The sequence below is a fragment of the Aethalodelphis obliquidens genome, unplaced genomic scaffold (assembly GCF_003676395.1).
Source record: "Aethalodelphis obliquidens isolate GAN/ISIS:26980383/991018 unplaced genomic scaffold, ASM367639v1 scaffold42, whole genome shotgun sequence".
NCBI lineage: Eukaryota > Metazoa > Chordata > Mammalia > Artiodactyla > Delphinidae > Aethalodelphis > Aethalodelphis obliquidens.
Genome location: NW_020837986.1, coordinates 8,025,317 through 8,043,751, shown reverse-complemented (window position 1 = coordinate 8,043,751; position 18,435 = coordinate 8,025,317). Strand labels below are relative to the sequence as shown.

The following is an 18,435-nucleotide window of genomic DNA, read 5'->3' as shown; positions in this document are numbered from 1 at the left end:
TCCAGAGTCCCCCAGGTCTACTGAACCCCACTCTTGGGGACAGGGTGGGAAACTGCATGGGGCACAAGTGGCCGCCTAGGTGACGCGTCACACCCAGCCCTGAGCTGGCTTTCCATGGCATGTGTTGGGGAGCCGGGTCCCAGAGAGGGACAAATGTGGCCTGAGATCACACAGCAGGTCGGGCACGTCGGTGGTTCCCCCTGCTTGTTCCTGCTCCACGCGCCCCGGGTCCCTCTCCATGTTCGCTCTGCCCACCCTCCTTCCTGGGGGCTGCGGTGGTGCAGAGGCCACCTCCAAATGGACTTGACCCAAGAGTCAGCCAGGATGCTGAGTCCAGCAGCATTAGTACAGGCGCATCTCCCATCGTAGAAATCCCTCCTCTGAAATGGTAGCCCTGCCCGTGTGTGTGTGTGTGTGTGTGTGTGTAGGAAATGAATTGAGCTCCTTCTCCAGTCCTTTCACAGATGTACTGAGGACTGGCATTACTGTCCATGTTTTACAGGAGGGGAAACTGAGACTCAACCAGTGGCCAAGGACAAGGGTTGCAGAACTTGAGGGCAGGGAGGGACCTAGGAAAGCAAGTCTGCTCTCAGGCCTCTCCCCCATAGGATGCTGGGAGCTCCTCTCTGGCCCCCAAGGCCAAGGAGACAGCCAGGCTTGGGTTACACACCACCACGGACTAACCAAAACTAAGTACTTGAGCCCAGGCCAGCACCCTCTGTACAGCTTCACGCCTGGCATGCAGCAGGGAGCCAGCTCCCACTAACTGACGGAGGACAAGTGACAATGGTCTGCTAACACAGTACTTTACCGTTCATAACATGCCTTCGTGTTCCATTGCCTCATCTGATCCAGGAAGGCAGAGGTTAATGACTATGCCCTGGGGATGGGGAAGCTGAGGCCCCAAGCAGAGCCAGGACTGGGAGCCCGGCACCTCTCACCCAGCCCAGCCCACCTGTTGCGCTCCAAATCGGGGACTTAGGGATTGAGCCCAGCCCGGTCCTGACCCCCACTGCACCGGTGGGACCACAGAGATCAGGTAAGGATGGCTGGACCCGGGGCCCCTGAGCGGTCGCAGCGGCGCTGACCCTGATACTGCACTGACCCTGATACTCACCCTCGGCCATGGTCGGGTGGTGGCTGTGCTCTTCAGACCCGTGGCAGGACTCTCCAAGTGCAGACCACTAGCAACGGGCAATGCAGAGGCTGAGACCGACGGTGAACTTATAGCCCGCTTAGGGGCGGGCTAGGGGCGGGGCCTTGCGGGAAGGCGGGGACCTGGCGGGGAGGCGGTGTCCTGTCTGGGTCCACGCTCCTCTCCACCAGCCGGCTGGGGCGCACCCGGGGGTCAGGAGACGAGGAAGGAAGTGAAGGTTGGGCAAGGGCGCCCCCTGGGGAAACAGAGCAGGGCTGGGACGGCAGCCACGGGGACACACAGACCAGGACACCCAGACACACCTGGATACATAGAGTCAGATCTTGGGTAACAGAGACCCCTGGATACAGAAACACACACAGATACAGACACACAATTGCACCAGGACACACAGGCATACTTGGATACACAGACATGGACCCGCAGTCAGGTCAGACCCGGGATCAAGAAGACACATACACCGTCAGATAAAGATACACATGGAGCAGACACAGACACACAATCAGGGACGTAGGGTTGTGGACGCACAGAGACACAGACACACTGTGACAGATACGACAAATAAACCTGGACACACAGACACGGTGACGTAGACAGAAAATCAGATTAAAATCAGAGACATGCCTGTACATAGCCACAGCCAGACACACGGACAGGTACCCACCAAGAACTACACACAAATAAGCAGGTGTCCGGATGCACCCAGCTCATAGACACACAGACCACACACCACCAGAGGTGGACACAAAATCAGATTGGGGCACTTACAGACACACAAAGGTGCAGATACTGGGAGACGGACACACAGACAGACATGGCCTCATGTACAAACATGCAGACACACCCACAAAGACAGACTCAACACACCTGTCTCTGTCGCAAAATCCAGAGACATCCCTCTATCTCATCCATCCCTCTATCCATCTAATCGTCCATCCATCTAATCATTCAATCATCCATCTACTCACCCATCCATCCATCCATCCATCCATCCATCCATCCACTTACCCCTCCCCCACTCCCTCCCTCTACTGATGATGTTCCTTCAGGTCCAGCCTGTGCCAGAAGGAAACAAAGCCAACGTCCCAGGGACTCAACCTCTGACCTCTCACTCCTAGCACCCTAGGGGATGGGGGGATCACCCATTCTTCTCCCTCTGGTCCCCCAGCCTCCTATGGTTCTTAGCCACCACAAGTCCTGAACAGGGAGGGTCCTTGGAGAGGCAGGGGCCTGTGAGCCTCCTCCAGCCCTTTTTCCAGAGTAAGTTCCATATTTATGGATGGATTAGGCTACAAAATTGGCCCCAGTTTCCATTCCTGTGTGACACAGCGCAGGGAACAAACCTGTGTTGTTTTAGTAGATGTGTGTCCCTGAGTCAAATGGACCCTGCCTGAGGTCTTAGTGAACAAACTTACAACAGTTTGGGGCCCTGCTGACCCATAAAATTGCCCAATGGGTGAACCTTGTCATTGTCCCATCTTATAGATTGTTGTAGAAACTGTTCCCTACAGCTAGCGAGAGCTGAAAGGAAGGAGTGGTGTACATGAACGTCAGTCAAGAAGCCAGGGTTGGAGATCACACTATGCAGCCGTGGGCAGGTATTTTGGCTCTCCAGGCCTCAGTCTCCCCCTCTGCAAAATGAGGAAAAGAATTCCTCCCTCACAGGCCTGGAGTAAGACTCAACCATAATAACTGAGTTTGGGCACCTAGTACATAGTGATCACTCAATAACTGGGGCCTCTGAGTTTTGGAGCAAAAATGCCATGTGTCCCAGAACCTGGCTCTGAGAGTAGGGACCTCAAAGAGAAACAGGAGGCCCGGAGACAGTCAGGCTCTGCAGAAGGAAGGTTGCAGTCTCAGCGTTTCTACAAGAGTCAGACCTGCCCCACATGAAAGGATGGGTTTTGCCTTTGTCCATTCTTTTCCGTTTGGAAATGACATTTCTTCTCCACTTGGTACTAATCTCCCTTTATCACCCCCACTTGGGAGCTCCCTGGAGGGCAGGAATACACTGGAAGCTTTTTACCCATCAGGTTGTTCCTGGTGCCCTGCATGGGGCTTGGTACAGAGTCCGAGACCCGTCCCTGACCACGCCAGCTGCCGCCTCTTCTTTCCTCTCCCTGTTTCTATAGAACTATGACCACCTAAGTGATTCAGGCTCTTAAGCGATCCCAGGGCTGTCTGAGTCAGAACTGGCTTCCTAGGAGTGACAATCGATAAAGACCAGACCACAGGCTGAGCCCAAAGACCTGGATTCCAGGCCTGGTGACCAGGGGGCCCTTGCCTCACTCTGGGCCACAATTTTCCCATCTGCTCAGGAGGGTTGGGAAACCCTGCCTTGTCTTACCTCACTGTGCAAGTAAAAATTCAAAACCATTTTACTGAGGGGGAAACTGAGGCCCAGGGAGGGTGGTTGTGAGCTCAAGGTCCCCAGACAGTGCAGGAGGTGACCCTTCATCATCCCTTACAGGGGAAGTCCAGGGCAGGGCACAGCTGAGGTCATTCCTGACTGTGTGATCCTGGGTAAATTACTAGACCTGACCAAACCTCAATCTCCTTATCTATAAAGCAGGTACAATAAGAATCACCACTTCTGGGATTTAGAGATAATGTCTGTGCAGTGGGGGACACATAGTAAGTGCTCAGTAAATGCCACCTAAAACTTTTTATGATGATGTCATCAAGAGTCAAGGCTCCCCTTCCCCCACAAAAGGGAGATTCTGACGTGCGTAGGTGAAGCAGGTTGCAAACAAGGTAGAATATTTGTATATTCTATAATATTTGGGGGTTTCTTAGAAGAACTCCCTGCCTCGTAAGTAAGTCTTGGACCCAGGGTCACTGATTGATGCCTGAACTCCCCCATTCGAGGGATCAGTCCTTCATTCCATAAGGATTTCCAGGCCTTGAGGTGGAGGCAAAGGTGAATTTTTAGAACTTTGGAATAACCCATTACCAGTCAGATATTCCGTTTAAATCTCACAATATGATTTTAGTCATTTATTTATTTATTTATTATTATTATTTTTTTTTTTGCGGTACGTGGGCCTCTCACTGTTGTGGCCTCTCCCGTTGCGGAGCACAGGCTCCGGACGCGCAGGCACAACGGCCATGGCTAACGGGCCCAGCCGCTCCGTGGCATGTGGGATCTTCCTGGACCGGGGCACGAACCCGTGTCCCCTGCATCGGCAGGCAGACTCTCAACCACTGCGCCACCAGGGAAGCCCTAGTCATTTATTAAATGGGGAAACTGGGGCTCAGAGGGGTGAAGTGACTTGCCCGAGGTCACACAGTCAGTAAGTCGGGGCATGGAACTTGGGCTTGGTTCAAAAGCCTGGGCTGGCTCTTCCAGGGTTCAGAGGTCAGTCCTATCCCACACCCCCCAACCCCATTCCTGCCCACCCAGGGATGGGGTCTCAGGGGCCTGGGTCCTGTCTAATCTTACAGCTCTTGGCAAGTGAGGCCTCCAAGAGCAGTGGTCCATGCTTGTGACCCATGGGTGTCTGTAGATGTTCAATAAATGTCTATGGCATGAGAGAGGGAGGGATGAGTCAGAGTAAAAGGAAGAATGGAAAGAAGGAAGGAAGGGAAGAAAAGGAAAAGGATTAAGGTTCAGAGAGGTTGGGGAAACTGCCTGAGGTTACAGCGCAGCTGGGCTCCCAAGCCCTAGCTGGGCTCCCAAGCCCTGGCTGGGCTCAGCTATTCCCTAAGGACAACGGACCCGCAGACCAGAGATGGCCCTGGATGGCTGAGCTGGGAGGGGAGGGAGGGCTGGGCGGTAGCGGGTGGGACCGTAATAAGGAAATGGTCTCAGCTTTTCTACCAGCTGGTGACTAATGGCAAATGAGCAGCGTCTAGCAGAATCCCCTGAGGTGGGAGGGGCTGAAGTAGGGGTGTTAGGACAGGGGACTTAGGGAAAATGTCAAGGGGCAGGCATGACCTTTTAGGCCCTTTGAGAGGGAGTATGGTGGGTGGCCTCTCCGAGGCAGGACCTGGGTGTCCCAGGCTGTGGGGAGCAGAGAGCAGGGCACCTGACTTGGGAGGGCCCTCCCAATGTGTCCATTTTGCAGATGGAAAAACTGACCTGGCCATGGTGTCCTCAGCTCCACCCTTACAATGTGCCCCCCTCCCAACTCCCTGCCCCCAGCATAGGGTCTCAGCCCCAACTCTGCCACTTAAGCTCTAGGGACCATGCGTACTTTAGTTCATTTCTCTGAAACTTCAGTTTCTGTTTCTGTAAAAGCAGGAATCACAACCCAGCCCTCCTGGGGCTGATGTGAGAAAGAGAGGAGGTATGGCCAAAGAGAGTCTTCTGAGAAGTGATCTGAGCTTGTTCCTCTCCTTCTGAAACCCCTGGGGCAAGGTATGAGCTCTTCAGCCTGGCATTCAAGGCCCTGCAGCTCTGGCCCAGCTTACCCTCCAATCGCATCTCCCACATTTGTATCCTCCAGCCTCACCAGACACACTACCGGCCCCCAAATGCACCCTGCAATTATCTACCTCCAAGCCTTTGCTCAAGGTGTGCCGTCAGAGATGCCCTCCCCTCGTCACCTATCAAAATTTCACCCAGGCTTCACGCCCCTCCAAAGGCCACCTCCTCCTAGAGCAGGATTTCCCTTCCCTCATGCCCAGTACCTGCAGGACACAGTCACAGTCTACGTTGTATAAGGACCAATGTGTGCGTGCGTGCATGCGTGTGTGTGTGTGTGTGTCTGTCTGTCTGTCTGTGTGTCTGTCTGTTTTTCTGTCTCCCACTGCCCGCCTGGCTCTTAGTGGCTACTCAATAAATGTCTGTTAAATGAATAAGTGACCTGCGGCAGAGAGAGAGAAAGAGAGACAGACAGAGAGAGAGAGACTTATTCAAGCTTGGGCCAGACTCAGGGGGTTACCCCAGAGCCTTGGTTGGCAGGATTTGTGGTGCCTGGGGCAGGACCAGGAGCCAGGGCATGGTGCTGGGGCATCTTTCAATTCTTGTTGCCTCCACCAGAGATGAGAGGTCTGGGCCCAACTTACTCTCCAGTCATATCTCCTACAATCCCAGGAGTAGGCAGACTCACTGCTGAGCCTCAGAGAGGGCAAATAGCTTTCTCCAGATCACACAGCAAGTTAGGGCAGAGTCAGGGTGGGGCCTCCAAACACAATAGAAAAACAAGTCCTGGCCTGTACCTCTACTCTCAATTTTGAAAAGGTAGAAAGGTGCTTTTATTTAACTTGGCAACAGGGCATTGCGTTGTAACTGGGAATGGGGTGAAATGTGAGACTCATACAATGGAACCAGGTTGAGTTGGTGTGGCAGGGGTTGACATGGGGTCCGAGAGCACTAGGCTGCAACCCTGCTCTCCCTCTCACTGGCTGTGTGGCTTCAAGTCTTTTTTTTTTTTTTTTTTTTTTTGGCGGTACGCGGGCCTCTCACCGTTGTGGCCTCTCCCATTGCGGAGCACAGGCTCCGGACGTGCAGGCTCAGTGGCCATGGCTTATGGGCCCAGCCGCTCCGCGGCATGTGGGATCCTCCCGGACCGGGGCATGAACCCGTGTCCCCTGCATCGGCAGGCAGACTCTCAACCACTGCGCCACCAGGGAAGCCCCTGGCCTCAAGTCTTAATCTCCCATAAAAAGGGACAACTCTCCTCCACCCCCAGCTCACTGGGCTCAGAGGAGGAGACCCAATGACGTGAAAGCCCCTCCCAAGGAGAGTAACGTGATTCTATTATTGTTGTCACCATTATGTGGTTACAGTTCTTAACTCTCCAGACACTCCGGGGAATGGAGAGTTTTAGGATTTTGGGGGAGTGGAGTCCTGACCATTTCAGGCAGCAAGATTTGCTTTAATCATAGGAAAACCCACTTCAGACCCTTACTCACAACCAATTATCACTTACTTGGCATACAATCCTAGCAAAGGCGTAACACTGTCACGGAAGTAACAGCCCCTAAAGGTTAGACGTTAAGACATTAGGACTGGAGAGAAGAAACACTAGAGGTGGGAAGTGCCAAGAGAGAGGGAGACGGCAGAAAAGCTGCACAAGCAGGTGCAGGAGCTCTGACATTGGTAAGGTCTAGGGCCGTCTGGAGTTGGGTAAATAGTCCAGCCTCATGGGGCAATCATCAGCGGTCATGATAGTGACCCAGAGGCATCCTATGAGTAGAAGGGACTTTGTGCTCTGCCCACGGAGCCCCTGAGACACTTTTCACTCCCTCCCTGCTTCTTTTAGCAGCAGTGCAGTTCAGCTGCAAGGACACAGGTATGGGGGCTCAACACACCTGGGTTCAAAGCCAGCTCTGCCATTTACTATCCTGTGTGTGATCTTGGCTAAGTCACAGCATTTCCAAGCCCCAGTTTCCTCATCTGTAAAATGGGTATGATAATAATCATGCCTACTTCTCAGGCTTTTTGTGAGGATTAACACCATGCCTGGTAGAGAATAAACACTCAAAAAAGGGTTATTTGACAATTAAAAAAAATGAAGTAGCGATGCATCTACAACATGGAGGAACTTCCAAACCATTACGCTCAGGAAAAGAAGCCAATCTCAGAAGACCACATATTCTGTGATTCCATTTATATGAAATGCCCAGAACAGGCAACTCCACAGAGACAGAAAGTGAAGGAGTGGTTGTCAGGGACTGAAGGGAGGGGGGATGAAGAGTGACTGCTAATGGGCTTGGGGTTTCTTTGGGAGGGTGAGGAAAATGTTCTACCATTAGATTGTGGTGGTGGTTGCACAAATATGTGAATATACTAAACACCATTGAACTGAACATTATAAATGGATGAATTTTATGGGGTGTAAGTTATATCTCAACAACATGGTTTTTTAAAATGAAAGTGGATTTAAAAAACAAAACACAAGAATAAAGCTCTGAAAGCCCTGCAAATATTGTCCCATTTTCAAATTAAACCGAAGAGAAATACTTGCACATGTGTCCAAAGGGTCTGTAAAGGGAGGGTCTTTACATCATTATTCCTTCTGGTGAAAACTGGCCACAACCTAAGTGCCCAGCAAAGGGGGATGAATTAATAAGCCATGCCTGGGAATATTATATGGCAGTTAAAAACCAGAAGAAGTAGTCCTCTGTGCATGGACAATGAAAACAATTCCAAGTCATAATGTTGAGCAAAGAAAGTAAATTGTAGGACATTATGTAGGTTATGATTCCACAAGACTGTTCATTTCCCATGAGAACAAATAAGTAAATATATGTAAAATATGTAAACAAGTATACAAAAGGAGGTTTGGAAAAATTCTCTCCAAATTGCTGACGGTGATGGGAGGAGTACTGGGGCCATAATTAGGGGGTAGGTCGTGGTGATTTAAGGTGGTTTCAGTATTTCCTGGAAGGTGGAAAATTTTTAAGAGGGTAAGTGTTTTTATGTATCCCTTTGGTAATTAAAGATTAATTTTTCAAGAGAAAAAGAATAACCTGTTTACATTTAGAATTGAGCTTTTATAAAAATAGAAATACTCCAAAATAAAGATATTCTGGCAAAGAAGGTAGAAAAAATATAGACTGAGAAAAAAAAAAAGAAAGGAAATCTGCCCGCCGCCCTCCTCCAAAAAAGAACCAAACAAAATCCACAATCAGCCCATAAAAAAACCCCTTTGTTAGTACTGGCACAATCTTACAAAACCAAACCCAGGATCACAGCACATGAGTAAAGGAGAAATTCACAAGTGTTCCCACATCTGAAATTCGGAACTTTGAGAATGGTACACTGAGTTTCTGTTTACGTCACAATCCTGTTTATGTCTTTAAATGCTTCTGGAGCACTTAATCCCAGTGAAATCCAAGAAAGTGCTTGAAAAATTTTAACTGTGTTAAAAGGAGGGTCAGAGAGGTGAAGTGACTAGCCCAAGGTCACACAGTTTAGAAGGGGCAGAGCGATTGCTCTGAAGTCCATACCTGTAATCCATACTGCTGGAACTTCATGCCAGGGGAGTTAAGCCTTGGCATGGGGGCCCGGTTAAGCCCCCCTGGCCGTTTGGGTCTGTGAAGACATGGGGGATGAACCACTGGATTCTGTAGCATTACCCTGCATCTCCCCCACTGAGGCTAGGTCATTGGTTGTGTCTGCTTGACACACCCCGCTCAGTCAATAAGGATCAAACACACTTTCTTTCTTGGAAATAAATGACTGTCTAGGGCAGTGACTGCGCTTGTCCAGCTAAATTGAACACTTGTGTGGCTGAACTAATCATTGTTTCTCCCGCCTGTTTGATGAGTCACTCAAGAGATTGCCCGAACCCAGTGTTTGTAGGTCTGAAGAAGCACTCAGCTCGACCCCATTAGTCTGAAACCCAGCTTTCACATCTGAGGGGAGTCTGCCATCACCATGTCCCATCGTCACAGAAGATGCAAGTTTTAGTCTCATTCCTGCAAAGGCAGAGCTCAGTATCCAGGATAATAAACCCCAAGGCTACAGGCCTCTGCAGTGGATGGAGTCCTCTTTGTAGACACAGCTCATTTGCCTCTGGGTAAACTGCCCTTTTCTACAGCCTTGATGGGGCTGTCAATCAAATGGCCCTGCCCAACCCTAGTTAAGGTGGGCCTGAGACCCAAACTCAGCCAATCAGATGCTCTCCTGGGACTTAGAATCTTCTGGCTCTGACACAAGTTCTAAATGATGGTTAGAGTTCGCTGGTTCATTCCTAAAACTACTTCACTTTTTTTTTTTTTTTTTACTTCACTTTTTGTCTTTTCTGAAGCTAGGCTTTTTTACTTTTGTTTGACTTTTTTTTAAGTCAGATTTATTGAGTTATAATTTACATGCAATCCGTTTCACCTTTTTGAGTGTACAGTTCAATGAGCTGACAAACATATACTGTCCTGTTACTATATCACAATCGTGATATAGAACATTTCCATTACCCCCAAAATTTCCCTCCTGCCCTTTTCCTGGCAATTCTCTCCCCACTTCCTCTGTCCCCGGCAACCACTGACTGATTATTGTTCCTACTCTTGTCTTTTCCGATTGCCGTATGAATGGAATCATACGATAGACACCCTTTTGAGTTTGGCTTCTCTCACTTAGCATAATGCATTTGAGATTCATCCAGCTGTTGCAAGTATTGGCCGTACCTTCCTTTGTGTTGCCAAGTAGTAAATATTCCATTGAATGAATACATCACAGTTTATTTCTACATTAACCAGCTGAAGGACATTTGGGTTGTTCTGGGTGGTTATAGATAGAGCTACTATAAACATAGAGGTACAGCTCTTTGTGTGGACATATATTTTCATTTATTTCGTGTAAATACCTGTAAGCCATTCCCATGTCCTTCCAAGTGATTTTTTGGGAAATTGTTAAGCTGCCCTGAGTCTGTGCCTGTTCATGTAACCAAAGACTGGAACGGACATTTCTCTTATTTAATTCTCCCAACGACTCTACGGGGTTTAGGGGTTGTTTTCCTCATTTTACGGAGGAAATCGAGGCTCAGAGAGCCTAAATAACCTGCCCTGGACCACGGAGCAGAGACTTGAATCCAAATCAAAGTCATGAAGGGAGCCATAGCTGCCTTTCTAAATCCCCGGTCACCTTGGTGGGAGGGGAGCAGCTTCATAATGCAGGTTCTAACACCTGTTGATTGACTGATGGTTGGTAGAATAAATGCTTTACTCCTTTTCTCTGGCCTCAGTTTGCCCATTTGAGAAATGACAAGGTTGGACCAATAATGAATTTCTGATGCTCTAGATTCTGTGATTTTGACATGCTGTGACTAAAATGGAGTCGTCTGATAAACCATTCCTGGGAAATGGAGCTGGTAAGGGAGCGGAGCCCAGCGCTCACCCCACAACAGCCACCCCAGATGGCTTCCTGATCTTGCACCCCAGCTAGCTGACCCGCAGAAGAGCAATTTGCACTCTCTGCCTTTCTGGCCTGAGAAAAAAAACACCCCTGTCACACTGGATTAGCATCACCCCTCTCGCTGAGAATCTTCTCATGGATGCAGTCCCCTCTCTTCGTCAATATTTTCGGAATGTTCAGGTTTCTAAATAAGACCTGACAGGTTGAGTTCTTTTTTTTTTTTAAGCTTTAAAAATAAAATGAATCACCTTGTGCATGGTCTGGAGGCTCCAATTAGATTAACCCTGTCCTTTCCTAAGCAACAGTCAGGCCGTTGGCCTTGCTGGGGTGATGGAGAGGTGGGAGGAGGGAAGTGGCTGATGCCTCATCTCAGATCAAGTCCTGCATGAAGACCCACCTTCTTCCCAGGTCCCCATTCTACCTGGGCGGTACCCAGGCTTATCAGGAAACCCAGAGGCAGAGTGATGGAGAGCTTCCGGGTGCGATAGCTGCCCAACCTCATGCAAGTAACTTCATGTCTCTGCACCTCAATTTTCTCACCCAGATAATGGGTATAATGACAGTTCCAGCCTCCCAGACTTGAGAATAAATGTGCTATTGCATGGGATAGCATAGGTCACAGCGAGAGCTATACAAGTGTTGGCTGTTTTAATGACTCATTATTTTCAAGGGCTTCAGGTGCCTCAATTCCATCTGTTCCTGCAAGTCAGCTCTGGGGTGCGGGTGAGAGGGGATGCTAGCATCTTGTGCACCTACTGTGTGCCAGCTCTGTGTGAAGAAGACTTATGCATGTTCTTGCTTTTCGTTGATTTGTTTGCAGTCCCATCTGGCCCTACAAAGACCCTAAGTTGTCATTCTCTCCGGTAATTCTCTGTCTGCATGAATGGCTCCACCCGCCAATTTCCAATGAGAAGAGTGTGGTTGAGAGACAGCAGCAAGGTTGACTGTGGTCACTGGATGGAAATTCTGGAGGTGGGCTGGACCCTGGGGTCTGTCGGGCAGTTTCACACTTGGTCTGCCCATTCCCTGTGGATCCCAGGATCCCAGCCCCATGTTTTGTTTTTTGCCACGGCACACAGCATGTGGGATCTTAGTTCCCTGACCAGGGATCGAACTCGCGCCTCCTGCATTAGGAGTGCAGAGCGCAGAGTCTTAACCACTGGACCACCAGGGAAGTCCCCCAGCCCTGCGTTCTGACACATCCCGCCAGCTGAACACAATGGACCACCTCCACGTGCCACCCCCGACTCCCACCCTTTCTCAGCTGCCATCTGGCAGCCCTGGAAAAAGTGCATCTTTCCAGACCAGCAGCTCCAAGACCCACTGGGACTGCCTTGCTGGAGCTCAGACAGGGCATTCACTGCGGTACCCTGAGGACCCAGAAGCCAGCAGGACTTTGGCCTTCATTAACCCTCCCTCCCAGGTTCACAGGGAGCAGCCAGCACCAGCTCAGCCTCTCAGCCACCTCCAATGGCTTTTGTTAAAGCCTTTCAGTGCCAACCCCTCACCACTCCCGCGCCTTTTACCGATGGGGAAACTGAGGCACTTGCCCAGGACCAGGTCTGCCCAGCTCTGAAACCCAACGCTTTTTGCAAAATATGTTTCCCCTGTCAAGGGGCCAATTGCTCACTGGGGTGGGAGCAAGGACGTGGGGAGAGCAGAGAAGAGGCTGGTGTTACAGTCCAGGCAGGAGAGGATGGAGGCCCAGGCTAGCGAGGTGGTGGGGCCCTGTTCACGCCTTGGTGCTTTTGCCCTCTGTTCTTTGTGCTTGTCTATCCTTCACATCTACCCCAGGGTCACATGTCCCAACAATGGCTGCCACATCAACATCTGCATGGCCATCATTCGCTAAGCGCTCGCTGTGTGTAGGGACCTGCGCTTTCCATCCACCACTTCCATTCCCTTCCTGCTCACTCAGCTCCCGTCATGCTGGCTCCCTGCCACTCCTTTAGCTTGCCAGACATGCACCCAACTAAGAGCTTTTGCACTGGCTGTTCCCTCTGTCTGAGGTGCTCTTCCCTGGTGTGGTGACAATGTGGGTGCCGAGAAGGGTGTGCTGTATCTGAATGGGGGGTGGTGATAAGCTTGGAGGAAATTCAATGAAAGAAGGGGGGAAGAGTTGGCCCTAACCCTAACCCTAACCCTAACCCTAACCCTAACCCCAACCCCACATTAGATGCTGTAAGACCCTGGAGATTGCTTAACTCTCTTCTGTCTCAATTGCTCTTTGGTTCTTAAGTGAGCTGACAGCATCACTGCGGTCTCTGGCTTATCACAGCTTGTGGGGAGAGAAAAGGTCGTGTCCTCAGAAGCCAACCAGTTCAGCCTTGTCATTTTATAGCTAAGGACACTGAGGCCCAGAGAGGGCTCTCTTTGTCTTGAGACTCATAAACCATCAGAGACAAAGCTGTGGGTTTTTTTTTTTAAAGTGATTACTTTACTTATGGGATACTTTATTTATTGAACATTTATTGAGCACCTACTATGGGGTGAATCATGAATAAGACACAGTTCCTGCTGTCAAGGAACTCTCAGGTCAGTGAGGGAAACAGGTTAGAAGACACTCACTGTGTAAACATTCATTCCCATGTACTGTGTTCAAGGCTGTGGTGGAGGAAAGCTTGGGGTCTCAGGGAACCCAGATGGGAGAGAGAGTCTCTCCGTGTGGCAGATCAGGGCAGGCTTCATGGAAGAGGTAACACTTAATCTGGGTTTTGCAGTATGAATAGGAGTTTGTCAGGCAGATACCGTAAAGAGGAGCATTTCATGCAAAGGGACCTATCTGTGCATACTGGGGCAAAGTCATAAGGGTGAGGAAGAGTGTGGAGAATTCGTGGGAAGGGGATGTCAAACAGAGTGGCTGGAGTTTAGGGGTACTTGGAAGGAATGTTAAGGCTGAAAAGCATGGAAGGGCCCAGACCACATGGAAGGACCTTGAATTCCAGGCTCAGTTTAGGCCAAAGGGAGCCATGGGAAAGCTTTTAAATGGGGGAGTGGTGTGGTTAGGGCTGAGTTTGGGGAAGATAATGAGGTAATCATTAATCGTGGAATTTTAGAGCTTGAATTGAGTGATTCCTGGGCCCTATTTTACTTATTTATTTATTTTTTGGAATTTTGGGTTTTTATTTTATTTTTACACAGCAGGTTCTTATTAGTTATCCATTTTATACATATTAGTGTGTATATGTCAATCCCAATCTCCCAATTCATCCCACAACCACCACCATGTCCCCACCACTTTCCCCCCTTGGTGTCCTTACGTTTGTTCTCTACATCTGTGTCTCAATTTCTGCCCTGCAAACTGGTTCATCTGTACCATTTTTCTAGGTTCCACATATATGCATTAATATACAATATTTGTTTTTCTCTTTCTGACTTACTTCACTCTCTATGACAGTCTCTAGATCCAACCGCATCTCTACAAATGACCCAATTTTGTTCCTTTTTATGGCTGAGTAGTATTCCATTGTAATATATGTACCACATCTTCTTTATCCATTCGCCTGTCAATGGGCATTTAGGTTGCTTCCATGACCTGGCTATTGTAAACAGTGCTGCAATGAACATTGGGATGCATGTGTCTTTTTGAATTATGGTTTTCTCTGGGTATATGCCCAATAGTGGGATTACTGGGTCATATGGTAACTCAGTTTTTAGTTTTTTAAGGAATCTCCATACTATTCTCCATAGTGGCTGTATCAATTTACATTCCCACCAACAGTGCAAGAGGGTTCCCTTTTCTCCACACCCTCTCCAGCATTTGTTGTTTGTAGATTTTCTGATGATGGCCATTCTAACAGGTGTGAGGTGATACCTCATTGTAGTTTTGATTTGAATTTCTCTAATAATTAGTGATGTTGAGCAGCTTTTCATGTGCTTCTTGGCCATCTGTATGTCTTCTTTGGAGAAATGTCTATTTAGGTCTTCTGCCCATTTTTGGATTGGGTTCTTTGTTCTTTTACTATTGAGCTGCAAGAGCTGTTTATATATTTTGGAGATTAATCCTTTGCTTGTTGATTTGTTTGCAAATATTTTCTCCCATTCTGAGAGCTATCTCTTCATCCTGTTTGTAGTTTCCTTTGCTTTGCAAAAGCTTTTAAGTTTTATTAGGTCCCATTTGTTTTTATTTCCATTACTCTAGGAGGTGGATCAAAAAAGATCTTGCTGTGATTTATGTCAAAGAGTGTTCTTCCGATGTTTTCCCCAAAGAGTTTTATAGTGTCCAGTCTTACATTTAGGTCTATAATCCATTTTGAGTTTATTTTTGTGTATGGTGTTAGGGAGTGTTCTAAATTCATTCTTTTACATGTAACTGTCCAGTTTCCCCAGCACCACCTATTGAAGAGACTGTCTTTTCTCCATTGTATATCCTTGTCTCCTTTGTCATAGATTAGTTGACCATAGGTGCATGAGTTTATCTCTGGGCTATCCTGTTGCATTGATCTATATTTCTGTTTTTGTGCCAGTACCATACTGTCTTGATTACTGTAGCTTTGTAGTATAGTCTGAAGTCAGGGAGTCTGATTCCTCCAGCTCCGTTTTTTCCCTCAAGACTGCTTTGGCTATTTGGGGTCTTTTGTGTCTCCATACAAAATGTAAGATTTTTTGTTCTAGTTCTGTGAAAAATGCCACTGGTTATTTTGATAGGGATTGCATTGAATGTGTAGATTGCTTTGGGTAGTATAGTCATTTTCACATTATTGATTCTTCCAATCCAAGAACATGGTATATATCTCCATCTGTTGGTATCATTTTTAATTTCTTTCATCAGTGTCTTATAGTTTTCTGCATACAGGTCTTTTGTCTCCCTAGGCAGGTTTATTCCTACGTATTTTATTCTTTTGGTTGCAGTGGTAAATGGGAGTGTTTCCTTAATTCCTCTTTCAGATTTTTCATCATTAGTGTATAGGAATGCAAGAGATTTCTATGCATTAATTTTGTATCCTGCAAATTTACCAAATTCATTGATTAGCTCTAGTAGTTTTCTGGTGGCATCTTTAGGATTCTCTATGTATAGTATCATGTCATCTGCAAACAGTGACAGTTTTACTTCTTCTTTTCCAATTTGTATTCCTTTTATTTCTTTTTCTTCTCTTATTGCCGTGGCTAGGACTTCCTAAACTATGTTGAATAAGAGTGGTGAGAGTGGACATCTTGTCTTGTTCCTGATCTTAGAGGACATGCTTTTAGTTTTTCACCATTGAGAATGATGTTTGCTGTGGGTTTGTCGTATATGACCTTTATTATGTTGAGGTAGGTTCCCTCTATGCCCACTTTCTGGAGAGTTATTATCATAAATGGGTGTTGAATTTTGTCAAAAGTGTTTTCTGCATCTATTGAGATGATACTATGTTTTTTCTTCTTCAATTTGTTAATATGGTGTATCACATTGATTGATTTGTGTTTATTGAAGAATGCTTGTATCCCCGGGATAAATCCCACTTGATCATGGTGTATGATCCTTTTAATCTGTTGTTTGATTTTGTTTGCTAATATCTTGTTGAGGTTTTTTCCATCTATATTCATCCGTGATATTGGCCCGTAATTTTATTTTTTTTGTAGTATCTTTGTCTGGATTGGTATCAGGGTGATAGTGACCTCATAGAATGAGTTTGGCAGTGTTCCTTCCTCTGCAATTTTTTGGAAGGGTTTGAGAAGGATAGGTGTTAGCCCTTCTCTAGATGTTTGATAGAATCTACCTGTGAAGCCATCTGGTCCTGGACTTTCGTTTGATGGAAGAATTTTAATCAGAGTTTCAATTTCATTGCTTGTCATTGGTCTGTTCATATTTTCTATTTCTTCCTGGTTCAGTCTTGGAAGCTTATACCTTTCTAAGAATGTGTCCATTTCTTCCAGGTTGTCCATTTTATTGGCATGGAGTTGCTTGTGGTAGTCTCTTAGGATGCTTTGTATTTCTGCGGTGTCTGTTGTAACTTCTTTTTCATTTCTAATTTTCTTGATTTGAATCTTCTCCCTCTTTTTCTTGATGAGTCTGCCTAATGGTTTATCAATTTTGTTTATCTTCTCAAAGAACCAGCTTTTAGTTTTATTGATCTTTGCTATTGTTTTCTTTGTTTCTATTTCATTTATTTCTGCTCTGATATTTATGATCTCTTTCTTTCTGCTACCTTTGGGTTTTGTTTGCTCTTCTTTCTCTAGTTCCTTTAGGTGTAAAGTTAGATTGTTTGAGATTTTTCTTGTTTCTTGAGGTAGGCTTGTATTGCTAAAAACTTCCCTATTACAGCTGCTTTTGCTGCATCCCATAGGTTTTGGATCATCGTGTTTTCATTGTAATTTGTCTCTAGGTATGTTTTGATTTCCTCTTTGATTTCTTTAGTCATCTCTTTGTTATTCAGTAATGTATTGTTTAGCCTCCATGTGTTTGTGGTTTTTACGTTTTTTTCCCTGTAATTGATTTCTAATCTCATACTGTTGTGGTCAGAAAAGATGCTTAATATGATTTCAGTTTTCTTAAATTTACTGAGGCTTGATTTGTGACCCAAGATATGATCCATCCTGGAGAACGTTCTGTGTGCACTTGAGAAGAAAGTGTAATCTGCTGTTTTTGGATGGAATGTCCTATAAATATCAATTAAATCTATCTGGCCTATCGTGTCATTTAAAGCTTGTGTTTCCTTATTACTTTTCTGTTTGGATATCTGTCCCTTGGTGTAAGTGAGGTGTTAAAGTTCCCCACTATTATTGTGTTACTATCTATTTCCTCTTTTATCGCTGTTAGCCGTTGCCTTATGTATTGAGGTGCTCCTATGTTGGGTGCATATATACTTATAATTGTTATATATTCTTCTTGGATTTATCCTTTGATCATTGTGTAGCGTCCTTCCTTGTCTCTTGTAACATTCTTTATTTTTAAGTCTATTTTATCTGAGAGTATTTTATTGCTACTCCAGCTTTCTTTTGATTTTCATTTGCATGGAATATCTTTTTCCATCTCTTCATTTTCAGTCTGAATGTGTCCCTAGGTCTGAAGTGGGTGTCTTGTAGCCAGCATATATATGGGTCTTGTTTTTGTATCCATTCAGTGAGCCTGTGTCTTTTGGTTGGAGCATTTAACCCATTCATGTTTAAGGTAATTATCGATATATATGTTCCTATTACCATTTTCTTAATTGTTTTGGGTTTGTTTTTGTAGGTCCTTTTCTTCTCTTGTGTCTCCCACTTAGAGAAGTTCCTTTAGCATTTGTTGTAGAGCTGGTTTGCTGGTGCTGAATTCTCTTAGCTTTTGCTTGTCTTTAAAGCTTTTGATTTCTCCATTGAATCAGAATGAGATCCTTGCCGGGTAGAGTACTCCTGGCTGTAGGTTCTTCCCTTTCATCACTTTAAGTATATCATGCCACTCCCTTCTGGCTTGTAGAGTTTCTTCTGAGAAATCAGCTGTTAATGTTATGGGAGTTCCCTTGTACGTTATTTGTTGGTTTTCCCTTGTTGCTTTCAATAATTTTTCTTTGTCTTTAAT

General features: G+C 46.6%; 1 protein-coding gene across 1 annotated transcript in view; it reads right to left on the bottom strand.

The window, feature by feature from the left end:
- TGM2 (transglutaminase 2) overlaps window positions 1–240 on the bottom strand; it is a 32,363-nt gene extending 32,123 nt beyond the window's left edge. The window contains exon 1 of the mRNA XM_027078045.1: window positions 94–240. Coding sequence (XP_026933846.1) covers window positions 94–240 — 147 coding nt within the window. The remainder of the gene's footprint in view (window positions 1–93) is intronic.
- Between the last annotated feature and the right edge of the window lie 18,195 nt (window positions 241–18,435).